At 47.5% G+C, this 23,611-nt stretch overlaps 1 protein-coding gene and 1 long non-coding RNA gene across 4 annotated transcripts in view; both read right to left on the bottom strand.

The window, feature by feature from the left end:
• Nucleotides 1-576: 576 nt before the first annotated feature.
• LOC117018991 (uncharacterized) lies at nt 577-12,014 on the bottom strand. Of its 2 annotated transcripts, none has more exons than XR_004422384.1 (5): nt 11,391-12,014; nt 10,936-11,070; nt 9,492-9,695; nt 8,587-8,725; nt 577-668 (listed from the first exon to the last, which is right to left on the bottom strand). It is a non-coding gene; the product is annotated as an uncharacterized LOC117018991 (long non-coding RNA). The 2 variants fall into 2 exon arrangements; XR_004422385.1 differs by lacking the exon at nt 577-668 and adding an exon at nt 6,174-7,923.
• A 989-nt stretch (nt 12,015-13,003) lies between these two features.
• The window catches only part of CRTC3 (CREB regulated transcription coactivator 3), an 80,403-nt gene continuing 69,795 nt past the window's right edge, over nt 13,004-23,611 (bottom strand). Inside the window, exons 11-15 of one of the 2 annotated variants that reach the window (XM_033100148.1) lie at nt 21,636-21,934; nt 18,549-18,749; nt 18,380-18,460; nt 16,979-17,081; nt 13,004-16,529 (exon numbers count right to left, since the gene is read on the bottom strand). In XM_033100148.1, coding sequence (XP_032956039.1) covers nt 16,321-16,529; nt 16,979-17,081; nt 18,380-18,460; nt 18,549-18,749; nt 21,636-21,934 — 893 coding nt within the window. In that variant the 3' untranslated portion in view covers nt 13,004-16,320. The remainder of the gene's footprint in view (nt 16,530-16,978; nt 17,082-18,379; nt 18,461-18,548; nt 18,750-21,635; nt 21,935-23,611) is intronic. The other variant, XM_033100149.1, reaches the window with a different exon arrangement.

Genomic DNA, 23,611 nt, shown 5'->3' with positions numbered 1-23,611 from the left:
GACAGAAAGATGGAAGGACAAAGACACAGTAAGAAAAAAAAAGACAGGAGACAGAGAGAGAGAGATATAGATTGAGAGAACGACAAAGGGATCTGGAGACGCACTTTGGGTCCCCACACGGCTCCCTGCCCCCAGGCCAGGCTTCCCCTCTGCCCAGATCTGGAAGCTGGCCCTGCCATCACAGGTAAATCACCATTTTCTCGTGGCCTGCTGAAAGGGACTCTGTCCCATTGGGCACAATCCCTGGGTGAGTCAGTGACCAGCCAGCGCTTGACATGGAAGAGTAGCAGCTAGGGCTGCTGCTTTGTGCCTGTTCTGGTAATTTATTTTTATCCTTTTTGGGGGAGGGGGCATTCAGTGCTATTTTCCCCCCAAAGGGATGGGAATTAAGCATGTGAGTCAGGATAATAAAACTTGCCAAGCATGTCTCTTTGTTCAGACAATGATATATGTTTTTTTCCCCCTATCTCCAGTCATCAAGTCAAGGCTGCTGTGGGAGTGACACTTAAGTGACTGGGTTTTTATTTTTGTCCCCAAGGTACAAAAAGTACTGCTCGCTTTCTTACTGTGCACAAGGTGGGTGATGTGTCCAAGGCATGACGTGTTCTGAAGCTTCAGGGAGCTGGGAACGAAAGGTTGATCCAGGTAGAGGTCTGCCATGGTCATTTCTGTAAAAAGCCCACAACGGCACGTTTTTAGACGATTCTGCCCACCAGCCTATAGCACATAGTAGTTACTCAACAAACAGTTGAAAGAATGGACATGGGACATACAAATGGGAGCTCGTGGATGTAATCTGGCCCCAATAGCAGAAGTGGAAGAAAAGCAGGAAGCCAAAGCCCTAGGCTTCAAGGGTCTCCCCCATTTCCAGGTAGGCCCTGGTGGCCCCTTTCCTGCCACGTGGCTGGTTGTGATGCCACCTGATTGGGACTGGGGAGTGTCCTGGACACTGGGAGAGAGCAAGCTCACTTGTGTTCTAGCTTACATCAGAGGACAAAGGTAGACTCCAGGTTCAGAGGGTCAAGCTCAAGGGAGTCTGAGAGAGGGATCAGGGCTGCCCTTTTCTCATTACAATGAACACGCCAGGCTGTGTTCTAAGGTCTTCATAGCTCTCAAGCCCCTCCATTGCTTTCAGTGTTCCTGCCGTAATTCTGTGGGTGGGGGGAGAGAGGGGATAATGTGCGCCCAGGCTGAGCCCACCCCAGCTGCACAGAGTGCTCACAGAGTCTGGGAAGACTGTCCCACAGGTCACCACCCAGGGCCAAGGGGCCTGCAACGTCAGAGCTGCAGCTGCCAGTGGTGGGCTGGGCTGCAACCTCCCCGGCTGCTGTTCTATGGAAAGGGTTGAGGCTGCCCCGCTGGCCCCACTGATGTGAAGGCAGGAGAGACCAAGGGCTGAGCTCTCCCTTTTCATGTGTCCTTTAGTCGCCGCATTTCACTAAAGGCCTGTGAGGCCATTTTCCTGAGTTTCTGGGTCCGGGATTTCCTTCAATTGTCCTCTTGGCTTCAGGAGTCCTGGGAGGCACTCTTCCTTTAAGGATTTTGTAGTTTTCACTCGATTGTCTCAGGCAATGACTGTTGCCCTGGGAAGTTCAAAGCTGTCCTGATTATCAACATTTTTGAAAGTCACTGACTTTTAATTCTGCTTGAAATTTGGGAGAAGTCTTTATTTTTCCATCATGTTTAGGAATTTCACCAGGATATGTCTTAGGATCAGGTTGGTTTCCCATTTTAACAGGTACAAGATGACCTATCTTAGTTCACTATAGAGCCATTCATTCTTTTATTTAACGAATATTAAGGGCTTACTATTTTAAGGTCTGAAGTGACAGCTGTGAAGAAAACAGACAAAACCCTCTGCCCTGGTGTGTGTGTAAGAGAGAGAGAAAAAGAATAAGCAAGTTTTGATTATTCATTCTGTTCTACTTGATTTATTAAAAAACGTCAAGGATTTCTACCCCCTATATTATATCTTCACACTTGATCCTGAAATCTGGCATTTTCCCTAGCTTTTCTTTCATTTCTCCATTAATTTGCCACCTAGGTTCCCCTAGTCTTCTGTTTAATAATCCAATCTCCTGTAATGCTATTAATCACAGCTCCCAGTGACAAGCTAATGTGACAGGGCAGCCGGTTCCCCCGCACTTGCCCTTGTCTGATCGCCGAAAGAACAGGGAATAGCTGTTTCCTAAAATCTCTCATTTCACGTGAGAGACCTTTGCAGAGAATAAGACTATCGACACAATTTCACTGCTTTCTGCTTTTACTTCTGTGCTCAGAGCTTTCTCACTGAGATCAGATTAATTTTCTGCCTTTTATGTGCAAACTTCCTGGCAATTCATGTTTCAATCCAGTAAGAACAAATAAATTTTTTAAAATCACTAAACCTTGCGGTATATATGTGTTCAAAACGGAGAGAAGAGAAGAAAGAGGAAAGGAGAGGGGGAAGGGGTGAGAGAAGCATTTGAACCAGGCCATAGATGCGGCTCTCTCTGTGCACGCCCCACAGTGCGCAGAGGTGGACGACGTGACGGGGGCCTGTGGTCACCGTGGGTCTGAGTCCCATGTGCCTTACACTCTGAGCATCTCATCGTGAGGAGTGTGACTCTGATGTCGAAAGATGTGTGTTTTTCATACGAGAGCCATAAGGCAAACCAACTACTTCATCTGGTGCTCAACCAAAGAAACAGCCATCTGTTCCCAGTTGGAAAGGAAAATTGGCTGAACTGGAATTTTGATAGGTGGTACTGTATGGTAGAGAAATGTATGGGTAATTTAGGGATTTTCATGAGTAACCCTGACTATATGGAATAAAGTCTTACATGGAGATTTTAGAATCTAATCCTCAGGTAAAATGTGCCCCCATATGCCAACTACAGTGTCTGGGGTGCCACAGCCCCTTTTTGTTGACTACAGTGGGCAGATTATCTCTCCCCAGAACTTCCAATTTATAGGCTCCCTGACTACTTATGTCTTGGTACAAACAGATAAAATGAGCCAGTGAGATTCCTCCTCTCTGGAATCTGAAATTGGCAACAGCCCCAAAATGAGGCAATTAGCCATGGGAGCTGAGGCTTGAAAGTCACATGCTGTCATTTCTGCAGTGTCCTCCTGGTCACACAGCTCAGCCGTATTCAATGTTAGAGGGCCATCATGGGCACAACTCATTCACTTCACATGTATGGGCACCTATGACGTGCCAGGCACTGTTCTAGGCACCGAAGCTACAGAGACGAACAAGATGCCTGTCCTCACAGCACGTGGCCAGAGGGGAGGCTAGCAAGCAATAAATAAATACATGAGCAAGATGGCTGGAGAATGGCAGAAAGCCCTAAGTTCTGGAGCAAAGCCATGAACTCTTCTCACAAGTAACTATTTTCTTTTTAAGAAACAGCTCTGGGTTTGGCAGTGGGTTCCGTTGTTTGTAAGTTTAAGTATGGAGGAAGCGGGGGTGAAGCAGTTAAGTCACTGAAGGGGTAGACTACGAAGGATACATGTCATCAATTCACTTTGGCTTCCCCACACCATGGAAGCGTCGTCCTGTATTTGGAGAATTCTCTACCTAATGCACTTGCTTCTCCCCAGGGGGGAAGCCAGAGACTTTCCCAGTCTCGCCTGCAGACGGAGCAGAGCGTTACATAAGACACCACTAGTCAGTTGCACCTGCAGGAGGCAGAGGACACTGACGAGGTGCCCAGGAGTCCTCTCCGGCGAGGATGACAGCAGCACCCAGGGGTGGTGCCCACGAGCAGGAGCCTACCCAGGCAAGGGCGGTGTGTGTGCTGGGCCTTCTCCAAGGACTGACCCCTGCAGAGGGCCTCCAACCCGGGGTCTCTGCTTTCCTGGAGACTTCATGAGGCCCTCGTATCTCAGATCAAACCAGCGAGGGCTCTCGCTGGTACTTGAAGGGAGAAGGGCAATGATCCAATACACAAGATAATTTCCGGTAGAGGTCAGTGCTGGGAAGAAGTTAACGTGCGGTGACGTGAACGGGCATCTCCAAAGGACGCGTAGTGTGACATGGGTTCTGACTGAATGTGGCAAACCATCACACGTAATTATGTATCATCCTTCATGTAGTGTCCACACATTTGTAACAGGAGGAGAAAAACCTACAAGGTGATGTGAGAGAGTGACAGGCAGGGGTCTGGGAAGCCTGTCTGAGGTGACATGTGAGCTGAGACCTGACAGATGAGAAGGAACCAGCCACACAAAGACCTGGGTAAGGAGACTTCTAGGCAGAGGAAACAGAAAATACAAAGGATGAAGCAGGGATGTTGAGGCCCAGGTGGAAAGTTGGTGTGTTTGGAGTTTTGTGAAGTAGGAAAGAGGCACGTGATGAGACTGGAAAGTAGGTAAGGGGCCAGTTCATGTCAGGCCTGCAGCCAAGGCCAGGCATTTGCATTTTATTCTCAGGTGGTGGGAAGCCGTTAGAGAGACTGACGTGGGACCTGTGGCAGTCAGCCTGCAGAATGCCCCCACTGACCCGAGTGTGGTCCTTCCCACCCAGAACACGCCTGCTCTGTAGGATGCTGCAGAAATGACAGGGTGTGACTTTCAAGACTGGGTCATAAAAGACACTGTGTCTATGCCTTGCTCTCTTGAATTGCTCCCTCTGGGGACACTCAAGCAGCCCCATGGAGAGGCCGGCTGGTGAGGCTGCCAACAGCCTCATGATGAGACATCTTGGAAGTGGATCTTCCAGCCCTGGTCAAGCCTTCACATGACTTCAATTTCAACCAACATCTTGACTACAAGTTCACAAAGGACTCTGGGCCAGGACCACCTAGCTAAGCAGCTCTGAATTCTTGACCCCTAAGTGCATGAGATCATGTTTGTTGCTCTAAGCCACTAAGTTTTGGGGTAATTTGCTACCTCTATCCATTGTTCACAGCTGGTGTCTGTTTTGCTTGGCGGGGGCCCATGCTTTAGTATTTTGACTATCAGTAGGAATAATGACACAGAGAGGAGTCACGAATGAGACGAAATGGTGGAGGCAGAGAGAGAAGCTGCACCCTGGGCGGGCTGAGTCACTCGTGCTATTTGGAGGAGGACAGAGCAAAGATCTACAGCCCCGCTGGTCTCTGGTCATGGCTCTTCCTGCATCCGGGTTGTTCTGGGTTCGCAGGGTGATATGGGTGAGTGCTCTTCCTCGTTCTGAACCTGATGTTGGAGGACTGGGTTGCTGTCCAGATACGGGCAGAGGGCACGGGCTGGCGACAGGACCTGCCTTCACTCTGCTGCTCCGTGAACTTATGGCTACATCCTCACCCCACATCAGACTTCCTTTCCCGCCAGGGCAACAAGGCTGTGTGAAGGGAATCTACTTCATCTCCTCCCATCAGGATGGGTCATATGGAGCCATACGCCTCCTTTTTGGTTCTGGCTGTGCCTGAGAGTTTGTTTGGGTTGATTTCAAGGACATTTTAATGGGATTTAGGGACAGGAGGTGCTGGAATTTCACTTCACTCTAATAATTTCTTGAAAATCAGACACGTAGCATTTCCCCCTTCTTGGCATTAATTTAAAAATATTAAATAGAAAAAGATCCAACAATACAAACATGTAAAAAGTGAACTTCCCTTTCTCTTCCCACTCTGATTATTTAGATTATCTGCAGTTTTTCCTCTCATGCAAATAGTACTGTGATGATTGTACTTGTTCACTTGGGCAGGTGTGTCCGAACAATAGGTTCCTAGCAGTTTAGCTGCACATTTTCCTTCCACTGGCCTTCAAGACTCCACCAGCTCGTAATGCCTACAGCATACAGGACTGTCCCTTTCCTTTTGCCAACACTAGGTATTATCAACTTTTAAATGTGCATTTCTCTGCTCCCTAGTGAGTATAAGTGTCATCTTTCAACTAGTGGCTATTTGAATTTCTTCTCCTGTGAATTGCCTGTTCCGGTCCTTTGGCCATTTTTATTATTGGAATATAAAGCTTTATCCTTTGGCAGGTAGGGACTCTTTATATTTTCGGGTTGTTATGCATGTTGCACCTATTGTCTGTCATTGGTCTTTTATCTTTCAGCCCTACAGAAGTTTAAAAGTTTTATGAGGTCAAATATATCCTTTTTTTTTTTTTTTTGGTTTATGGCTTCTAGATTTTGTATCTTATGCTTAGTTAGGTTTTCCCACTCCAAGAATATAAAAAAGATTGTATCATATTTTCTTCCAGTATCTTAATAATTCTGTTTGATAGCGAGTGTCAAATTGTCCTCCAGAAGGGCTGTACCAATTTACATCCCATCGGCAGCGCATCCGAGCCCGACTTCCCCACACCCTCACCAGCCCTGAGCATCTGCAATCTTCTCAGATCTTTGCAAACAGTGAACCATATGTAATTCGTTTTAATTAGCATTTCTTTAATTATAAAGGAGATCCAGAATCTTCATATGGGTATCAGTTATTTGTATTTCTTTCTCTGTGAACTGCTTGATCCTATTTTGGGCCGGGTTTTGCTGTCAGCTGTTGGTCTTTGTCTTATTGATACAGTGTTCATTGTTTATGAAGAAAATGAGCCCTGTGTCCCACACCGAATGATAAATGAGTGCCCCTGGTTTGATCTCATCTCTCCGCTGTCTGCTAGTCTGTCTGCTGCCAGCTGCTTGGTGCAGTGGGTGGAGGAGGAGCAAGCCCTCACCACACCTCCCCAGTCACCTTGCCAGCTGCCCGGGGCCTCTCCTGCTTGCTGTACCGTCTTCCCGGCACGCCACGCGGCACACCCCTACGGCCAGCACCTCCCTTTACAGGAGTCCTCTTCACGGCATTTATGGTTAGATTTTTATCTTCAATTTAGTCTCCTCTATTTGCCTTTCACTTTTCAGCATCCTTTATTCCTCATAATTTCTGATAATGAGGATTTCCCTTTGTAGTTTCTAACCCTTTGATGGATTATTATAAACACAGATTTCTTTGGTCATGTTTAGAGGGTTGGGTTGGAACGGGTGGTTGGAGCAAGTGCTCAAGCTGCTATCTTGATTCAATCTCTTCACCATTAATTCTTACATAATCATATAACTGATTCCTCTTATTGTTTCGTGTGGTTTTAAATTAGATTTTCTCCAAGTTTTCGGGCCTAGAATCATGTCGTCTGCAAATAATCATCATTTTGCTAAAGACATTTTAACCAGCACGCACTGGTGACCTCTACTCTCATTCACACAAACTAGATGACCAGGCAGACGTTTTTGAATTGGAAAAAAACAAACAAAAACTTCTAGACCAGAGGTGGCTAGTCAGCACATCCTAGGCTGGGTACCCACAACTGTTTCCACGAGGCGGTGGGAGAACATGAGGGGGCATTCTTTACAAGCAACAGTCCCCTTTCCCGTCACTAGTGAAGTCTCAGGGGTAGCTTCTTCCGCAGTCACTTATTTATGTTAATATTGGTAATCCATAGATGTAATAATAATATCAAAAAAAAAACAAACAAAAAAATAATATCATGGCTTGGTAGGAGGCATTTCTCAGTCTTCCCTGAGTCTGGCCCCCTGGGTCCTCCATGTTGGAAACTCTGGGTACCCTCTCATTCTTTCCTTGAGCTCTTTCTCAGTTTTTGTTCCATCCTTTCCCCTCTCCTTATTTGGTCCTTTCAAAGTCTCTAATTCTCTCCCACATCCTGTTCTCACCCATCCCTACTTCTTTCCATGCCTTTAGCAGTGTGTTCCACATAATATCAGCCTCACAAGATGGTCCTGACCAAAAGGATTCCAGGGTCAAACGAATTTGAGAAACGCTGACAACCTCTTGGAAGTGGGCGGGCACTTCCAAGCCTCTGAGAAGTCCTGCAGTGAGGACACCTCGTCACGGAGTTTCAGCAGCCAGCACCCGGGCCTGCAGGAGCATTGTCTGCGTGTCCTTAGCTCTCCACCGAGCCAGTGTGTTCCAGGTCTTGCCATGGGGCGTGCTGACTTTCAGGATCCTGAGTGGGAAGTGGTTAGAAAGCACTGTTTACAGCGGCGAGAGGTATGTGATGGTGTAACACTGGAAGTTCCCCAGAGCATGACGAGGGAGATCTATCTTCAGAAAGAACCGGGAGCAAGAAGTGACACGTTTCACCAGCTCCCACTGCCACACCTGATCCAAGGAGGCAGAGTTGGCAACAGGAGCCCACGTGGCAGGCCAGCCACTCGGGTGGGGCAGAGACAGAGCTGCTGCGATTACCAAGATGTTCCCGGGAAGCTCAGACTTTGCAAGCTGCTGAAGCCACTCTTGGCTCCAGGGGACTTAAGAGGAAGTTAGAGAGCTGCTGAACAGCAGCCACTCAAGGGCCTTGGCGGGAACCTTCTCTCCAGGGCACTGCCACTAATGTGGCTCAATTTCAATGACCCCCAGACTTTGTGTCCTTCCCATTCAAGTGTCAAATTCCTGGGAGAGAACATATGATTGGCCAAGTGGATCAAGATAGCATCGCAGGGGGTGGGGACCGTGCCAGCCTGGCTTCTGGGAGGGAAGGGCCCAAGTAGCCTCTAGGTGGCATGGCTCTGCCTACAACCAGTAAAATGGGCCCCTGGAAGTGTACACAGGGTTTGATGGAGGAAAAGGAAGCTCCTGCAGAAACTGTTAAGGAAGATTCAGTACTTACAAGGCCAGGCTTCGAGTAGGTGAAGAATAAGCATCATTTGAGGTTGGCCTGAGGCTGAGGAACCAGGAACCTGGTGCGTGGAGAAGCCCCGAGGCTGGCTGCTGGTACCCTGGCCGGACTGGTTAGCCACTCCAGCTCCCTAGAGAGGAGGGTGGGGGCTCAGACAGGAGCCCTGTGTGTGTTGACAAAACTATGTTCAGCGATCTTTTCAGAGTATGGGATTTGTCTTTTCAACAAATCCTTTTCTTGTGTTTCTGAGGTCTAGCAATATTAAATATTTATTCAGTGGAAAGAATAACAGTGAAAATGATAGCTAACATTTAGGAAGTACTTACTAGGGGCAGGTACTACCTAATGAGGTGGGTCTCATCACCCCATTTTATAGATAAAGAAACTGAGGTGCACAGAGGTCACTGACTTGCCTCGGCTTCACAACCAGGAAAGGTGGAGGCAGATTTGAACCTGGGTCTCTGGAACTCCAGAACCCATGCACTTGGCCCCTAAGCCGTACCACCTCTGGCCTTGATCCTGTTCCCAGGCTAACCATTTGCCCTTGTTTACGCCTGCTGTCCTTAAGCAATTATTAACAGGGCCTCCTTTCACTCTCAAAAGTGTCCTGGTTTGGATGATAACTTTTAAGGGAACTGGGCATGGTGGAACATAGATTATCATAGCAAGATGCTGGTGGGCAGAGTGGGGAAAAACCAGCCTGCAGCTGGCCCTTGTGGTCCCAGAATTCTGGCTGCCAGTGCTCATCCTCCCGGGAGGGTCTGTGATGTCATCGTCCCTGAACACTTCGGCACTCTGAAGGCAGCCCCCCGAGATTTCCATATTCCAAGGCTCTGTGCTTCTATTTGGACAAAGAGCTCAGTTCTCTTCCTGCGCCCACCCTCCTGTGTACTTACCAGGGTCTTCTCCCTGTTTTCACGCATTAGCCTGGCTAGGAAACCAGCTGCTGGGGGCCCTGGTACTCCCAGGCAAGAGCAGCTGTGCCCTAAATGTCTGCCCCAGTGGTGGGCACCAGAGCAGGGCTTTCGAATCTTCTTGTCCAAACTTGCAAGTGAGTCTTGGAAGCAGAGGCCTTGGGCTTTCCACTCAGATCGGCTGACCTGCAGAGGGGGCAGATGGAAAGGATCCCATTTAGCTGGGCACTGGGGAGTCGGAATTGAATCAGACACAGTCTTTGCTTCAAATTGCTCATAAGCTAGGGGGAAAGGCAGACTCTCTAACAAAATTAGTTCTACAGTTAATAAAGCTGTGGGAACAAAGTGCAACTCAAATACAAAAGAGGAAGTGAACAGAGAAGATGATCAATTATTGCCACAACAATGCTGCATAACCAATGAACCCATAATTCATGGCTTACTGCTACAAGCATGTATTTCTGGCTCATGTGTCTGCAGCCTGACTAGGGCAGCCCTTCCAGTTTCAGTTAGGCCTGGCTAGATTGCCTCCCGGGCACGGCTTTGGTCGAAGTCTGCCCTCTCATTCTTCTGGAACCAGTGGGCTACACAGTGGCAAAGCTGTGCTCATGGCAACGGCACAAGCCCAAGAGGGCAAGCTCTGCCATCAAGCACCAGTCAAGGCTTTGTTCCAGGTCTCATCTCCAAACCCCTCACTGGCCAAAGCAAGTCACAGAGCAGAGCCCCAGGGCAACGGGGCCTGGAGACACACTGCTCCCAAAGTGGGAGGGCAGGGAAGGAAATACTTGCCAAACAATAATCCAAACCTCGCAGAAGGCTTCACAGAGGAGGTATCATTGGACCGAGACCTTGGATTTTTCCAAGTAGATGGGGAAGGGAACTGCTGTCAAAGGGATGAACCAGGAGGTGGGAGTTTCTAGGGTAGTGGTGGGGGGCCTGGTCATAAAGCTAGAAGCCTGGCATGTCCTTTCTTTGAAAACAATACTCTTTGGGCGCCTTACCCCATTTTCTTTATTTCCAAATTCTAAAACTTCCAATTATATGTCACCACATTCAAGTTCAAGACTCAGTTTTCATCAAGGAGTCATTTTGGAAAGTGTAGTGCTTGTCCCCACAATGGGGATTTATTCCAGTCTCACTGGGCATAAATCAGTCCAATTTTATAGCCCATCCACCCCCCCTTCAGGGTTCCAGCAGCAGCACCCCTGTGGCTGTGACCAACACAACCCTTCTTGAACAGACTCCTTGATGACAAAGTCAAGGTGGCTAAGAAATGAATCAAAATAAAAAACTCAGGAATGGAGGACTGGGAAAGCTGTTCTCCAAGTGCTGGCCGGGGATCCACGCACACACAGAACTGGGGCCAAACAATGGTGGGAAGGATGCAAACAGTATAAAGCTTGACAATGTAAAAACAAGAACTCACAGCACTGGGAGTGGGGCAGGAGGTAGGAAGTGGGTGAGCTCATTTCCTCACCCTCGAGAGCAGGCTGTCAAGAGATGGCATCTATAGTTGAAACAGGTTTAAAGAATGAATCCAGCCTCTTGATATTTTTCTTGCCTTTTGGAGAAATAATTAAGAAGCACAATTATTTGCAGTTTGGTAATTTCTTAGGTACATTTAGGCTTACTTTTTGTTCTGTTAAAAATTTAAGTACTTTTTCCCAAAAGGAGTGTATATTGCTGAGGTTTTTTTGTTGTAAAGATTACCATCCATCTACCTGTCCTTTTGTCTAAATACTTAAGTAGAGAGGTGTCTCCATCTCTTCCCAGACCACCTGAACATTTCGTTTTGTAGTCTTCAGCGTTACATGAATTTCTTATAATGAGCACGCACTCCTATTACAAAAGCAAAGCCTTTTCTTGAAAACAATTACGTACATTTCTGGAAAAGAGAAGATCTTTCGCTCCTCACGGCCCCCCTCACTCGGGCATCCTCCTGGGGTACAGTTTCCTGGGGTGGCTATGCCCACACCTCTGCTGTACGGAGGGCTGCGCTGCTTCCCATTGCTGGTCCAGCGGGGGGTGGAGATCCAGCGGGGTCTGAGCCCACATGCCACTCTGGGCCTGCTTCCTCATCTGGAAAGCCGAGAAGTCCCCTTGCCGTGCCTTACCCTCGGCTGGCAGTGAGGGACATGTTATGTGCAGTGTCTAATAGTCCACAATGGAGTGATCGCTAGAGAGACCTCCTTACATTCTATCCTCATAGGACGCAATTCGAACCAATGCCGGGGCAAGCCCAGTCTAACGGCTCCATCTGAGAGGGTCGAGCGGATCTACCTGGTTGTTTGGAGTCTTAACCGCCACTCTTATGGTCTCAGCTCCATCTAGTGTCCACTTCGGGACACAGTCACATATTAACTGGCTTATTGCAAACTAATTTCCGTACTTGCAAACTATATAGCACTCAGTAGGCAAACAGGACCTAAATAAGATCAATTTAAAACATTCCTCCCTCTACTAAGACTTATTTCAAAGGGAGCATTATACAAATTTAGTACTTCTAAAGATGTGTGCATCCTTTCTTTGAAAGGACCGCATATTCATGGAACAAATAATACTTATCATAATTGACACTGAGGGAGCTGCCCCGCCCCTACCATGGCCGGGGATTTCTAGATGTGAGGAGAGAAATGACGGCCTTGAGGAAAGGTCTGGAGTGCCCCTTGGTGGCAGGAAAGGACTGGGTTAGTGGACAGTGCTGGCTTGTTGTCTTTTTCCAGCAGGGCACCCAATAGGGAAAGGCGAGGGTCAGAGCAGGAGGAGGCTGGTAAGGGTGTCATAGAGGCCACTGACCCACTAGGCCTAGGAAGGAAGGGCAGCTAGGAGAGGACAGCAGGCAGAGAGAAGAAGGGACAGGGGAGGGACAGAATTCTCAGTGGGGTCAAAGAACAGGGTGTGTATGGACCAGAGTAGAAATGGTAGCTCAGGAAGTCAGGGTCAGAGACGGGATTTCTGAGTAAGGTTTCAGAGGAGTCACCTTTATGACGAGCCCTGGGCGTGGGTCTCTGAGGGAAGAGTGAGGCTTCTGGATATTGGCCAGGCCAGGCCTGTGAGCCCTGCTGGGACATGGGGCAGTGGGTCAGGGTGGGGGTAGGAATCGGAGCCCAAGCCCTCGGTGAGGTGGGGAGAGGGCTAAAGGCCAGTACGAGACAGCGGAGCATGGGGAGAGGAGAGGTGTTAGATGAGGCAGGAGCAGGGGTCTGAAAGGGGCGCTGGCAGAGGAAGGCAGAACTCGGAGGCACTGTCAGGATGCCCTCTGTCCTTGGTACTCACAGCTTCAAAGGAACCGCGTGCCCTACTTCTTTCTGAGCTTCTCTCAGGAGCAGACTCAACAGCACGTGTGTTAAGGACACATGACAAGCAGGTCAGTGCAGGACCTGCCAAGCCAAGGACCAGAATTCCCTAACTGCAGGCTGAGCTGCACAAGAGGCGGCGAAAGAGAAAGGCTTTCCCCCAATTTATCTCATCCGAGGCTGAAGAAAAACACCAAATGCAGATACAAACTTATTGTGCTTTTAATTACGAAAGATGTAAAATGATGCATTATAAAACTTGGAAGCTACTTTATACAAATTCCAATCTTTAAATATTGTTTAACAAGGGACCTGGGAGTTAGGACACTGGCGGGAAGTCTGATTAGTTGCTGTGATGGTTCCATCACGAAGCAATGGAAACATGCTCAGAACCATCTGTGCATAAATCAGAAGAGCCGACGAGAGTCAGAATCGGAAATGTCTTGAAATATGCAAATGGACTGGAATACACAACAGTTCAGCTCAGGTAATATACAGTAGACTTAGGAGAAATGAAACAGGACAAAGGAGAACTTATGTTCATCTTGACATGATCAAGAAAATTTTCTCCTAACACCTTATGTCCTAAAAACCACAACCGTACAGAAAGAAAACAATGGAAAACACAGATAGGTTTTTTAGTTCTATGCTGTTTAACTGCTAGTAAATGAGAGTAGTAGAGCCAACGATTTCTTGTAACAAAACTAAATATTGAAAAGTAGCTGATTCTGCAGTACGCAGCCACTTCAGATGCGGAGGACCACGCCCGCTGTGTTGCAAAGGCAGCAGTGAGTGCACTTACCCGCCGAAGGCCAGAGCGACACCTGTCCACGGTTGTCCGACACCATCTAAGCAAAGTGGGTTGTATAATGCCCAAAATCTTTTCACAGGAAAAGATCGGACTGATGGACCTAAGGACAAATTTAATTCAGTGCTAAACCTTATTGTCGTCATTATACTCCCCCAAACAAGTCACTTTTCCTGGGAGCCTCCATGTCCATGAGTCACACGGAGAAAGCCCCAGGGGCAGCACCTATTTTCATGTAGGTCTCGGGGTCTCCAGCTGTAAGGCGGGGCTGCCCGCAGACAAAGAAAGACCCCCCCGGGTAAGGCACTGCGCCGAGTGGATTATGCTGGGACCTCCACTTTGAACAAAAACCTCTTATAACTTCAGCACCACTCCCTGTCTGAAAGGCCGGACCAGATGTCGGGGGCCTTGGACACGGAAAGGCAGCAAGGAGCTCGCTTCTTTCGGCACACAGGGGTGCTGTGTACCGCTACAAGGAAAGACTTTTTACTTGAACAAAGACTCACCCTCTACCCCCGAGATCTCAAGTATAAAGGGATCTGAAAGTTTAACGGGGAAGAAAGCTGGGAAGAGGAGGCCAACTGAGCCAGCGCTCGGCGAGGACTCTGGTTTGATTTCCTAATTCACCAGTGGGGACTGGGGGCTGAAGCGAATGGGAACACTCGGGTTCCACAGAGAAAGATGGAGTCGTACACCATCAGGGCTGGTGGAAAGCTCAGAGGGCAGACAATCCCTCTGGAGATAGAAGAGGAATGGGAGGCGGTCTGGCGAGGTGAGCAGCCCAGGATCGTGACAGACTCCTCTTGCCATAAGGCACAGATGTGTCCGATTCAGACCCACATAGCCCAGACTGCTTCTCTGGGCTGGGAGTAGCCTAGTGACCTTCAGGGACACTCCTGGTAGCTCCTGAAAGGGCAGCGGCTGTCCGGGCAAAGGTACCGGCCTCTTTCACTTCTCCTTGAGTGTCCGTGCCCCCCCCCCTTGTCCCACATGCCCGCATTCCGCCCAGAACCCCCGCCCCGGGAGTGCTTGGCCTCGTCCGCCTGCCCCCTTCACACTCACCCATCAGGGTTCTGGTCAGGGGCTGACCTAGCCTGAGTCAGAGGGGCAGGCAGTGGCAGAAATCTGATAATACTATTTTATGCTCCAGTATTAATGACTAATGGTGGTTTCAAGAATTAGGCCTTCATTTTACTACAGAATTTCTTCAACCTCAAAGAACGAATCTCTATTTTGAAACAATTTAGAGCAAAACACGGATCTGAGAGGGAAGATCTTTGGAGGTGGGGCCTGCCAGAACCCCTAAGCCCCTAACACTCGGGAGGCCTCGGCTTGCTCAGCCTTTCTGGAAGCTCTCAGAAGACAGTTTGCACCTACCTGCTCTGTAGCAAAACCTCGAGGAGAACGGGTTCCCAGTCTAATGATGGATTTGGTCACCTAGTGTTGAAAGCATATTAAAGTGCATGCTTGACTTAACCACAGGCACAAGTGTTAGAAAAGCTAAAGCTCTGAAAAGATTTGGCAAGGAATAGGGACAGTTAAAGATTAGACTGCCGTACAGCAGGCAGAATCATCCATGCATCCATTCGTTCACTCGTGCATGCATTCCACACGCAGTTACACAGCACCTGTGCAGTACCAGGCACTTGTTGGTATGAGGGGTTCATTGATGAATAAGGCACAGTGCCTGCCCTCAAGGAGCTTGCGGTCCAGTGGAGTTACATTAACACTCCCATTCACAGAGCTTTGCTCTGCTACTGCTCAGCTGCTGGCTGAGTCTGATTCAAACCTCTAGCCGTTCCTCCACCCGGTGTGGAGAGAGGGAGGCCTGTACGGGTTTGGAGCCGGTCCGGAACTTGTCCGAAGGACGTCGTGTGTCTGCAACATACCCGCAGGCCGCCCTCTCACTTCTGCAGCCACCAAGAAGAAGCCCTGTTCTTTCTCCAGTCTGGTCCTTTACCAAGGGCCTTTTTGTTTTTCAGTGACTGAATAAAACAGTCTTCCTTTTCCTCCTGTCCGTAGGAAAAGGTGAACTGAAGCAGCAGAAAAGAGATTACAAATGGGAAGAAAACCAATGAGCATTCAGCTTGCTTAACTCGAGTCTGTTCTTGGACCCCTGGTGAAATCCTTCTTCATATGAGAATTAAGGCACCTGAGGGAGCCGTGGCTCCCGCTCCGCCATGGGCACCCGACCAGCAGCTGGCTGGCACCCCCAGGACAGCTGGTCAGAGAAGGCACATGGCACTGCTGCTTGATGCCACGCTAACTCCCGCGGCCCGCGGCCCCTCAGAGCCCCCACTCCAGCCAGCTCCTTCTTCAGTGTTGACATCAGTGGTTCTGAGAACTACCCAGTGCTGCTGGGGCCTCCGTTGCATGGTATTTTCTGCTTTTTCTCACTGACCGACTAGAGGGTCAGTAAAAAGAGGCGAGGGTCATAGTGATGACCAATTCATTGGAAACTCCGAAGCAGCCTGCCTGCAGCAACATAACCTGTGCCACAAGCCCGAGAGGCAGTGCGTAGCGCTGTGGTCTAGAATAAGCCCCAGTGTCTGAGATGGGGCCTCATGAAAGCGAGGAGCCGTGGAACTGGTTCCTTCCATGTCATTAGCCCAAGATAACTAAAGCCCAGGGGTGTCGCTGGCTCCATTCTAGTCCGTTCTATTTTGGCTGTTTCAGATATAAATTTTCCCATTCCATTCCATTCTGTTCAGAGCCGGTCCGCTCGAAATGTCTCTTCCACGGAGGGGTCAAGGAGGCCCATGCTGGAGTCGCTCAGCATGCTGAGTCCGTCCAGGCTCAGGGGTTCAATCTGCAGCTCTTCTTCCACTGGAAACGGAGTGTCCATGTTCAAGCTGGCCTCGGGCATGCCCGCCAGTGCACTGCTGAGATCTCTGAACAGGCTGGAATTCGAGTCTTCTGGAAGAAACAGCGAGAGGGAACAACAGTGCAGATTAGGAGGGGCGAGGGCCCCAGGCCACAAAGAGGACACAACTGATGACATCCCCAAAATGCTGTCCCTGTCATCTCCCCAACCAGGGCAGTGGTCACCATGTCCCAGCCACTCCCAGGCCTACACTTTTGCTGTAGAATCTATGTTCTTTTCAGTCAGTTCCACAACTCCCGATTTTTGGAGGCTTTCTCCCTTTAAACAGTTGTCAATCACTTAAAACTAAATATTTCAGAAATGGCTCATTGCCTCATGGTGTCTGGGGCTGGACACCTGCAACTCAAAAAGGTAAAGCTGAGCTGGGGGTCTTTCATTTTTTGTTTTATCTAATGTTATTGTTAAACTAGCTTACAATAGAATCTGTCAAAACAGCAAAACAAAGAGTGAAGAAGCTGGGGGGTGGGTGGCCCGCAGTCACCTGTCAGGATGGTGTTTGGGAAATTCCCACAGTTGGAATACAAGTTTGGTCTCAAATGAAATGGATCCGGTGGTTCTCGGAGACCTTGTTGCACCAATGGCACCTGGAAACAACAACGGTTACACTGTAAGGAACGACCTCTGCTTCCAAGGAGCGAATAATACAATGGGCTCCCAGAGCAAAATTAGATGTGCAAACTGTCTCCTAGTCCCATCTCTCTAGAATCCTAGAGTTCTTTGCTGTCGTGGTAACTTATATAGAACGTTCTTCTCAGGAAGGCAGATGCAGGCATGGAATAGGAGCTCCACAGTGTAGGGGACTTGTCCCATTCCACACTGCCCGGTCGCTCAGCCATCCCAGGAGACACCAAGAGCTGTGGCTTCTGCGCGGCTCTGGTCTCTGTCCTCCCCCTCCTCAGCCACACTGAGGCCTGTGGAAACTGCCATCTTGGGAACCCTGTCAAAGCTCTCCAAGGATGACCAAGGAACTGATGTAGCCAGTGGGCTCTTTTCCTCTTTGATATCCAAAAAAATGAGAGAGTGGAACCCTTTCCTTCGCACTCAGAGGGACGAGCCTTAGCAAGTCCCTCTATGAGAAAGCCTCTATGAAGGCTGGTTGGAACTGGGGCCTATCTTAGGTGCTTTCCAGAAATTAATTCTCTAAACTATTTTTCTTAATCTCTCAAAAGTAGGAGTTTTCAGCATTTTTCAGGGAGATACTGACTCACCAAAACTAAAATGGCTTCTCCAGACAACAGGAAGGCAAGGACTATTGGTTCTTACCAGGAGGCTTTACCACAGCCTACTCAGGAAATATCTGTTTTTATTTATTTTACTGTTATTATTAAGACATGGAAAGTACTCCTTCTGTCCTTTATTCTAGCCTAGGGCCCAACCCATACTTATTGAACATTATAAAATCTAGGGAATATTAAAAATGGTCAGTGTTAGGGAAAAACCAAAAAGCAAAAGGAAATGGCTGAATGCAAACATCTTAGGGAAGGACTGCTGGCCCCAACAGGACCCAGCTCTCCTGGGAAGCCACACACGGTGCTGGGCGCAGCAACCAGCCGGAGGCTACGCCCTCCCAGAGGCTCAGTCTCCTTGACATGACAGATTAGTGGACTGTATGCTCCCTTCCAGTAGGAACCATTCTACAATTCTATGACTAGAGTGTCATCACAAGTCTCCTATCACTTGTTCAAACAGTTCCTCTGCTGAGGCCTGACACTAAATAAGGTAGCCAGCGTCAGCATTTTAGGGCTAGGGGAGATGCCAGGTTCTCTGAGCCAGCAAGCACATCTGAAATCAGAGAAGTGGAGTACCTAGTCTGTTTGGAGTGGGTTCCACACTGCACAACAGTTCCTGCTCTGAGAAGAGGCGGGCCCAGGCAATCACTCACCTGTTGAGTAAAGGCTGGGCCTGGCCTCATGGACTGCTGGTCAAAGCTCATAGGTGGGAAGAAGTTGGTCAAAGATGAGCCCTTCAGGGAAGAAGGAGGGGACCATTCAGCTTGGAACTCAAGGCAAATTAAGCATTCCCTCCTGACCGGTGTTCCTGCTGGGACTCACCTGGGCGTTCAGGAGCTGGAAGTCTGACTGGGGCAGCGCTGAGGCTGCCTGTGCCTGCTGAGTGGGGAGCTCCTGGGCGCGGGGCTGCTGTAGGAGGGGCTGGGGCAGCTCCTGGGGGGTGGGGTAAGGGGGCGGGGGGGACACTTGAGTTTGAGCTTCTGTGGGCAGGAAGGAAAGCGGGCTTCGATCAGAGGACATCATCTGTAAAACAAACAAAACCACTAATTAGCTTAGCTTCTTAGTTTCTAGCAGTAAGTCCTTTACGGTTAGGAAATGTCACAGTGAGGAAAAAGCCTGAGATCTTCTTCACCGTGGCATTCTGTGCTGTGCTCTGAGAAGCCTATTTCTGCTCCTTCAAAGTATATCTCAAATCTCACTTCCCCCCAAAGCCTTTCCCATTCAATGACAATTTCTACTGTCTTAAAAAACAAAACAAACAAAACCCAAACACCCCAGCCAGTTTAACCAGTTTCCTCTCAGTTTTCTCAGTGACAACCATTCTGTTCTTTTTTTCGTTTGTTTTTTTAAATCAGTAACTTCTGGTTAAAAATGGAAGACTGAAAAAAGCATTTAGCTCTTCTGTCTCTCAAAACTCTACTAACACACTAAAACATTAAAAAACAGTAAACATTAATAAACAACACTAAAACAGTAACAATAAAATGATAATAAACAACATGAGGACAAAGATAACGGGAGAGAAGAAATGGCCACAAAATTCTGAAAATGAAAAGCAGATGGACAAGTAGTGACTGGCTTGGCCGAGCTGAGAAGGTCAAATGCTCAGTGGGAGTGGAGAAACCCAGAGCCAATCTGATTTACATCACAGAATCCGAGGCCTTCTGGAATTGGGGCAGCAGGCAGCAGGGGTAAAGATGGAGCTGAATCCAGGAGGATGTTGTCAAAGTTTACTGAAAAGCAGTTAGGCTGCGGAGCCCTGGCCTTCCAGGAGACTGGAGGGTTCTACTCGGGTGACAGGACAACGCAGGGCCTCTGTCAAGGCACTCCCAACCCTCGCAGGTGAGGTGTTCTACTGAAAATATGAACTTGAGCCCGCCACCTTTCTTTCCCAACTTAGCTCTGAGGGAAAGAAATCATGAAAGAAATCATTAAAGAAAATTCCCCAGAAATGAAGAACATGAGTTTCCAGATTGAAGAAATCTACCTAATATCCAGACTCATGTCAAAGCCTCATTATCCTGAAGTTTCAGAAAACTGGGGACAAAAAGAAGATCTTACAAGCCTCCTGGAAAAAAAAAGGAGATTTCATTCAAAGTATTAAGAATCAGAATGAAACTGTGTTTCTCAATAGCAGCTCTAGAAGCTAAAAGGCAACTGAGTTAATAACTTCAAAATCTCAAGAGATAATTATTTCAAATTTAGTATACTGTAGCCAGCCAATTATTAATGAAATGGTGGATAGAATAAAGACATATCTAAATCATACCATGAACTCTTTCTTGTAAAGCTACTGGAGGATTTGTTTTTAGTTGTATTGAGAAGAGATCTACTCAATTCCACAAGTTTCTACATACATAGAAAACCAGACTAACAAAAAAAGTAAGACATTTATTAACTCCTAGGAGGAAAACAAACATTCATTTTGTTATTCCATAATATATACTACATTGTTAAATTCTGACTACATTATTATAACTGTGAAAACACTAAACACTGATTACTGCTTTAATCAAAATTATAATATACTACATTGTGAAGGATGAGGAGGAGGAGTAGGAAATGTGTGTACGTGTGTGGGAGGATTGGGGGAGTTGGAAGAGAACGAAAGCCCAATCTTCCATGGTTGGATGTCACTGATAATACCTAACACTAAAAATCTACAACAGAATAAGCATGAAATAACATGGTTGTAACAAAGAGATTCGCTAAAGAGAAAGTAGCCATCTATAGGGAGTGAGAAATATGGTTAGTGGGGGAGGGGAAACAACTGTAACTTCATAATAAGTCCTTTAGAACTACTTGACTTTTGAAACTATGTGTATGAATAACATTGATTTTTTTTTAAAAAAATCTAAATATGAAGCTAACAGAAAAAGCAAAAACATCTGAAAGAAGATGCTCTCTATCCCTATAGGCTCCTTAAAATGTATCTAGAAAGCCAGAGTAATAGTTTTTATATCCTATCAAATAATCTTAGAAAATAAAATTAAAGGCAATCCAATAACACAAAAAGAACCATTTAAAAAAAACAATTATGAAATACCCTCTCACCTCCTCCCAAAAGCCCACAGCTAGTAATTGGTGAAGAATGACTAATAACTGGGTCTGCTAATCGTCCCGTTGTGTACTGTCCACTCCTCCTTGCTAAGTCATTACTCATTTATGGAGAAGTGGTGAGTAAATGATGTTATAATGTATCCAGGGAGTGACCAACAGGTTAAAAATATATTCGTTGATGATTTTGGTAAGGAGAACCACCCTAAGAGCTTAGAATAAAAACAAAGTCAACAAGTCAGAATCTGATGTTTCAATTCTTGAATTTCGGTAATATGCTTGGGACTTACTTCAGCCTTTCTCTAAATAAACGTCTTTGGGTTCTTTTATATATGATCCTTATTACACCTGGTATTTCATGAACAATAAAAGTGCTGTTTCTCAAATCTGTAGTTGTAGTTAGGGCAGAGGTTTAATATCAAAGCTTCAGGAAGGTACTAAATGTCTTTTTTGGCTTCCCCCTGTGGTTTAAAATACTTATAGAGCCAGTTGGTTTTCCACACCAATTTTAAAATCCCAGCCTGGTTACCCTTAGCTAACGTAGACACATCTGGACTGCATTCTCTACACCTTACCTCTTCCCCGAACCCCAACTTTAAGAGTTACAGTAACTGCAAACTGTTCAATGTTCGCTTAGGAATAATCAACACAACTAGTCTGCTCTTAGAAAATCATTAATGAATTTTGAATTATTCACCCTTCTGCTCTCTCTGATTTCACATATAAGTGAGAACTGACTGCATCTGAGACCTCATGGACAATGCTTGGTGGAACGGACTCAATCCAAGGTCACGCAGAGAAGGAAAGCAATTCCTCTATTTTTCAGTCTGTTTCATCGTAGTTTGTTTTTACCTGTGAGGAGGGATATGGGTTCAGTGGGCTAGTTGAAGAGAGCTGTCTGCTGAATCCTTGATGTGCTTCAGGGCCAGGAGAAAGTGTGAGGGGGCTGACGGGAGGCTGCCTGCGCCGAGAGGGGCCGCTCAGGTTTGTGGTGGAAAGAGATGGGTTGCTGAGGGAAAAGAGACGGAGTGAAGGGTGAAGAGCAGAGGCGTTGGGGGCAGATATCTGCTGGTGGCTGTTCAGGGAAGAGGAAAGCGCCGCCTTGTTGAGCGTGGCCTGGATGGAGGGGTTACTCCGGGAACTCTGGAGACCTGGAAGACAACAAATCCACAAGTTACTTGTCATAATTTCAGACCAAACCCTTTGTTTTCCAAAGATTAAAGAAAACTTAACTTCCTACGATCCCTATTTGATGAAGATTCTGTATGTGAAAGAGCTCTTGGGCAACTCTCCTACTGAAAATGTATGAGCAGTCCCAACAACAAGGAAAAGATGCCATCAAGAGAACGGATTTTCGGGGCCGGCCCGGTGGCTCAGGCGGTTGGAGCTACATGCTCCTAACTCCGAAGGCTGCCAGTTCGATTCCCACATGGGCCAGTGGGCTCTCAACCACAAGGCTGCCCGTTCAACTCCTCAGCACCCTGCAACTAAGGTTGAACACGGCACCTTGAGCTGAGCTGCCTCCCGGATGGCTCAGTTGTTGGTTGGAGCGCGTCCTCTCAACCACAAGGTTGCCGGTTCGACTCCCGCAGGGGATGGTGGGCTGCGCCCCCTGCAACTAGCAACGGCAACTGGACCTGGAGCTGAGCTGCACCCTCCACAACTAAGACTGAAAGGACAACAACTTGAAGCTGAGCTGCACCCTCCACAACTAAGATTGAAAGGACAACACCTTGACTTGGAAAAAAAAAAAAAAAAGTCCTGGAAGTACACACTGTTCCCCAATAAAGTCCTGTTTCCCTTCCCCAATAAAATCTTTAAAAAAAAAAAAAAGAGAATGGATTTTCTTCCGAGAAAGGAGACTGCATAAAGACCTACTGGTAAGCAGTGGGCAGCAGACATGAATGTGCAGGGTGCCCAGCTCCAAGCTAGGGAGAGAACCCAGGGCCGTACAACCAAGTCTGTTTAGAGCCCCCGAATCCTTCTGTCCCAGGTACACTGCCCAGACCCGCTGCTGACTTATGAGACCTCTTTCACTGAGAGGCGTCACTCTCAGGAAGTGCCTCAGTGGACCTTTCAAATACCCTGAGCGCACCAGAGAGTCCTGGGAAGGACACTCTCCATGTCTCCTGCCCCACAGTTCCTTTCTTTCTGTTTTTCTGGCTCCCGAGAAATTGTTCATCACAGTCTATTCTAATTCAGGGAAAAGGAAGTTTTTGCTGCTGGTTAGTTTTATTTTGGGGGGAGGGTAGCAAATTTTAACATGGGCAAGAGTCTTGGGGGAAAACATTTCCATGACACCGGTTGCTAGGGTACAAGCTCGAAGGGGCCAGAGACCCTCTCCTATGCCCTGTTGGATCCTTGGCACCTGGCACGGGGCCTGGCACAGAGTGGCTTTGCTCCGTGACTGAATGCTGCTGTTGCTGTGTATCTCAACTGGCAAAACCCATGTTTCAAAGTTCGGCCCGAAATTCTTGGATCAGCAGTTGAGGTAAACAGAATTGTGTATTGTTTCATGTTGAGAAAAATTTAGTGTTAATGATGGAAATGAAGAAATGACAAAATAAAGCATTTTTAGCTGGCAAATAACTTTTAAACGTAGGAAGGACGTCTCTGATAAAACTCCAAGTAGTGTTTTACCACTTAACTCTCCATGTAAAGGTCAGACATTGGGCTGGCTCAAGTAAGAATTACAACGAAAAGATAAGCATTCTGATTTAAAACAAAGCCCACTCATTCAGAAAGAAAGCACAAACATCTGTAAAGAAACATGTGCAACTTCAAGTACCATGTCTAGGAACCATAAAAACTTGACACTGGTTCTGACA

Source organism: Rhinolophus ferrumequinum, chromosome 28 (genome assembly GCF_004115265.2).
Source record: "Rhinolophus ferrumequinum isolate MPI-CBG mRhiFer1 chromosome 28, mRhiFer1_v1.p, whole genome shotgun sequence".
Lineage (NCBI taxonomy): Eukaryota > Metazoa > Chordata > Mammalia > Chiroptera > Rhinolophidae > Rhinolophus > Rhinolophus ferrumequinum.
The sequence above is the reverse complement of the archived record's forward strand: the minus strand, read 5'-3'. Positions and strand labels throughout refer to the sequence as shown.